Consider the following 4,773-nt stretch of genomic DNA (forward strand, 5'->3'; position numbering starts at 1 on the left):
TTTCATGTGATTTTGAAGGTCAGACTTACATATATAAATTCAACACTTCTATAATATGATTCACTCCCTGTTGTTTCTGAGTTCAGGAATCCTCCAAAAATTTAGTTCTCTTTGTTTAAAGAATGAGATATAATTCTACTACTGAACGGATAGAAAAAAGAAAACAAAAAAATAATACCATGCCATTTGGACAAAATGAACAGCGGTGCTGATTATTCATCAAAAGGTGTTAAACAGATGCAATGAACAAAATTGTGCAACTTCTTCAACATGATGAAGTTTCTTTACACAATATAAGAATCAACTGTGCATGACATGTTTTTTTCTATGTAAAAACTGTATTGCAACTTACACTATGCACATTTTTCTGTGTGTGTGTGTAAAATCCCAGATCATTTAATTTCCTAATCACAAAAGAAAAACTAAACAAAGTGCCCATAATTTGAGTCTCCCTTTGGGTTGTGTATCTTAATCAGCATAGCTAGAACTTCCTTCATGTTAGGCCTAACCTGTGGTGAGTCATGGGTACACTTCACCCCAACTTGGAGCAACTCACCCATCTTATTTGCACCCTCAACTACCCCATAGTCCACCAAGAAAACTGGCACAAAGTGACTTAAACCATGTCTTCCAGAATCCATGACACGCTTAACACATTCAACCAAACACTCTTCTCCTCCATCAACTGCTCTTCTTCCTGTTGCTAACTCCATAGCCAACACCCCAAAACTATATACATCACCTTTTGTTGTTGCTTTCCATGTTTGTCCATATTCTGGTGCAACATACCCCACTGTGCCAGCCACTATTGTGCTCACATGACTATCTCCAGCATCAACAACTCTAGCAAGTCCAAAGTCTGTGACTTTGGCCTTCCCATCATTGTCTAGCAACACATTACTAGCCTTAACATCTCTATGCACTATTGAAGGGTAGCATTCATGGTGTAAATAGACTAGTGCCCTTGCCACATCAATTGCCACCTCTAGGCGCCTCCTCCATGTCAATTTTGTTCTATCAGTCACAAGATCCTCCAAGCTTCCACCTCCTATGTACTCATAAACCAGTATCTTCTGTGAACCATGTAAGCACCAACCATAGAGTGTGACAAGGTTTGGATGAGGCCAGCCAAATCCATGACCACTCAGAACCTTCATTTCAGTTCTGAATTCTTTTTCACCTTCCATGCCTTCCCTTTGGAGCTTCTTCACTGCCACTTCTCTCCCATCTGGGAACACTCCCCTATACACTGTCCCAAAGCCACCTTTTCCTATGACTCTTTCCTCTCTGAAGTTGCCGGTTGCTTCCAATATGTCAGCATGTGTGAAAACTGTCTTGTTCAAGTGGAATATCTTAACAGTATCAGATAACCATGTTGAGGATCCGGAGCTGTCTGAATGATGCACCTGTTTTCTATCCCTCAAGTGGAATCCTGATTCCACAGATGGACTCTTCACCAAGAAATAGACTATAAGCGAAAGAAATCCAAAGACCAAGATAGCCAGTGTTATAGCCAAAAATAGTGACCATTTTGTGGACTCTTTCAGGTCTTTGTGATAGGTCCTATTTGTTCCATCTGGACTGTTATAAAAGAACTTTGGGAGGTTCAAGAGGGGGTCACCCAAATATGAGTCTCTGTCAAAAGTAAGTAAGTGCCCGGATGGTGGGACTACACCAGATATGAAGGGATTGTATGAGATGTTGAACCTGCTAAGCCCATCCAAGTTGACCAAACTTGTAGGAAATGTCCCAGAGAAATTGTTCCAAGACAAATCCAGATCCTGCAGACACTTCAAGTTGCCAATTTCAGTTGGAATTTCACCTGAAAATTTGTTTCTTGTCATGTTCAAGACTACAAGAGTCAAATTTCCAATCTCTGGAGGGAATTTCCCAAAGAATTTGTTATCCCCCAAATGAAACATACTAAAGTTGAGCATGGTTCCAATTTCTGGAGGAATTTCACCACTGAGCTGGTTCCCACTTAGCTGAACATATCCTGATATGTGGGATGATATAGAAGAAGACCCATATGTGCACATGGGGAAAATACCATATCCTTTGAGCAATCTGTCCCAAAGAGCTCTACAATTCTTCCTTGTTAGGATGGTATACACAAAGCTGAATGGAGGGTAATTAGCAGGTATCCATCTCCTCATTGATAAGCATTCACTATTGCCAGCAACAACTTGACCAAGACTCTTACGATTTGATTCAAATGTGGCCATGGCATTTCTTCCAATTTTTGTTAACTCAGAAGGTAAATTTCCAGACAATCTGTTGTTTGCAAGGTTCAACCATAACAAGCTTGTGCAGTTTCCCAACTCTGGTGGGATTTGACCTGTTAATGCATTATCTGCAAGCATTAACCACAAGAGAGAACTCAAGTTTCCAAGGCTTGGTGGGATTGGTCCACTGAAACTATTGAAGGCAAGATCAAGTGCGTGTAGGCTAGTCAATTTTCCCAATTCAGATGGAATAGGTCCAGTGAACTGGTTGTAGGTTAATGTTAAGAACTTAAGACCAGACATTTGAGAGATTTCTGAAGGTAATGGACCTGAAAAATTATTGAAGCTTATGTCCAACCTGTAAAGGTCTGTCAATGTAAGAATGCCTGATGTATTCAATCCTCCAGTATAAGAATTTGAGTTCAACAGAAGAAACTTCAGTTGCTTGAATTTCCCAAAAATCTCCTGTATCTCCCCACCAAATCTGTTTCTGCTCACATCCAAGATAAACAAATCGGTCAAGTTCAAAAGTGTGTCAGGAATATCTCTTGAAAAACGATTGTTCTGCAAGAACAATGATTGAAGACCTGAAATTGATCCTATTTCTCTGGGAATATCTCCAGTAAAATTGTTGCTAGAAAGATTAAGAATCACTAAATTCTTGCAGCTAGCAATCTCACTGGGGGCCTTACCAACAAACCCATTTACAGAAAGATCCAATTTTTCAAGGCTACAATTCCCTGAAAAAGCTTGGGAAGGAACAACCCCACTGAGATGGTTTTCAGAAACTGAAAACTCTCTCAGCCTGGCAAATCCAATCCACAAGCCCCCACTTACATTGTTTGTGCTTAAATCCAAGTACTGCAATCTCAAGCACTGATCAAAGCATCTATCAATCCCACCAGTGAAGAAATTATCTGAAACATTCAAAGTAACTAAACTATCACAAATGGCAGGGAAATTCAACCCAAGTTCCCCATAAATTCTATTAACAGACAAGTCCAGTGTTTGCAAGCGTGTCAAGCCAGTCAAATTCAGCTCCCCCTCAAGAATATTATGAGAGAGATTGAGATACACAAGCTTCTTGCACCTCCTCAAGTCCACAGGAATCACCCCAGAGAGTGTGTTCCAAGAGATATCAAGGTGTGTGAGCTCAGTGAGCTGAGAAAAGTTCTGGAACATCTCACCAGCTATGTCACTGGCAGAGAGGTCTATACTCACAACCCTCCATGTTGTCCCATTGAAGAGGCTGCAAGAGATTCCTGACCATTCACAAGGATTTGAACTATTCTTATTCCAGTTTATATATCCTCCTCTATTTGCAAGAGTTTGATTTTCCAAGTATGATTTCAGCTTCAGTAGAACTTGTTTGTCCGTGTCCAATGAATCCCCAGCAACAAATTTACCTGTAGAATCACACACAAAAGCAGAATTGTCTTGGTGAATGGGAAAGTTAAATTATAAGACAGCATCAACCTCGGAAAACCAGAATCAAAATATATATATATATATACCCAAAAAAACTGTTCTGAGAAGAATATAAGAATACCCCACCAGGTTAATATTGATTTGATTAAGGTATTATGCATCATCAATAAACAAATTATTATATGAAAATCTGGGTATTATGCATAACCCAAAAAGAAGTTTAAGGCCAAAAAATAAAAATAGAAGAGTTTTGAGTTAGTACCTGAGAAAAGGATCAAGAAACAGAATACCAGGAAGCCCCATGAATAGGTTTCCTGCTCTGACATCAATGATCCTTCTCTTGTGCTGATTGTTGTTCTTCTTTGAGAAAAACTCATGTACGTGATGGTTCTTCAAGAATAAAACAAGAGTGAATCTTTAAAGGGTTCAAAACTGTGAAGAAGTTGAAGCCATTGGGATGTTTGTTGGAGTGGCATAACAGTAATAGGAGGTGGTGGTGGTAGACAGAAAAATTGAACTTGGAACATAATGGTTCGTATCTTTCTCTTTCATTTTTCTTTGTTGTGATATCATGTTAGAAGAATAAGTGAGTAAATTGAACAAATGAACAATTGTTATTTATTGTTGTTGTTATTATAAAAGTGTAGTTTGATGTTGTTTGTTCTTCACGAATGTCAAATCAGTTATGTGTTTCAAAGTCGGAGTATTTGTTTAATGATAAATATTTCAATGGTCACAGGTAGCAAAAGAACTCGAGTAATAAAGCCTTTTTGGATTTGGTGACAAAGTGGCGGTCGAGCCGCCCTTGCTGACCGGTTCGACCAAGATTGGCTCGCACGGGTTTGACCCTTCTGCGCAAAGACTACATTTCTTTTCTTTTTGTTAAACAAAGACTGTATTCTTTAGCTAATAAGTATATATATATATACATATATACGAATATGAGATACGTATATTATATGATACTGATATATGAATATGGTAAATTTTAAACATTATAGAATAAATATTAGGGGCATGTTATATTTACAAACTTTTTTGTTTACAAACTCTTACAAATTACACTAAGTATGACCGGTCATACTTTAATCATGCAGTGTACAACCGGTCGTACTTAGTG

The 4,773-nt window shown here is 38.6% G+C and overlaps 1 protein-coding gene across 1 annotated transcript; it reads right to left on the reverse strand.

Annotated features, from left to right (window-relative positions):
• Nucleotides 1–381: 381 nt before the first annotated feature.
• LOC133315379 (probable LRR receptor-like serine/threonine-protein kinase At1g74360) lies at nucleotides 382–4,089 on the reverse strand. The gene is made up of 2 exons (XM_061516985.1): nucleotides 3,916–4,089; nucleotides 382–3,631 (listed from the first exon to the last, which is right to left on the reverse strand). Exons 1-2 carry the CDS (start codon nucleotides 4,028–4,030, stop codon nucleotides 423–425), a joined length of 3,324 nt encoding a protein of 1,107 aa, XP_061372969.1. The 5' UTR covers nucleotides 4,031–4,089; the 3' UTR covers nucleotides 382–422.
• Between the last annotated feature and the right edge of the window lie 684 nt (nucleotides 4,090–4,773).

This window comes from Gastrolobium bilobum, unplaced genomic scaffold (assembly GCF_033153095.1).
Source record: "Gastrolobium bilobum isolate Gb01-03AN ecotype WA unplaced genomic scaffold, APGP_CSIRO_Gbil_v1 utg11851, whole genome shotgun sequence".
In the NCBI taxonomy this organism is placed as follows: domain Eukaryota; kingdom Viridiplantae; phylum Streptophyta; class Magnoliopsida; order Fabales; family Fabaceae; genus Gastrolobium; species Gastrolobium bilobum.

Coding starts and splice junctions, on each gene's coding strand:
- LOC133315379 (XM_061516985.1), bottom strand. CDS start 4,030: ATGAGTTTTTCTCAAAGAAGAACAACAATCAGCACAAGAGAAGGATCA. Junction 3,632..3,915: donor TTTCTTGATCCTTTTCTCAG/GTACTAACTCAA, acceptor GTGATTCTACAG/GTAAATTTGTTGCTGGGGAT.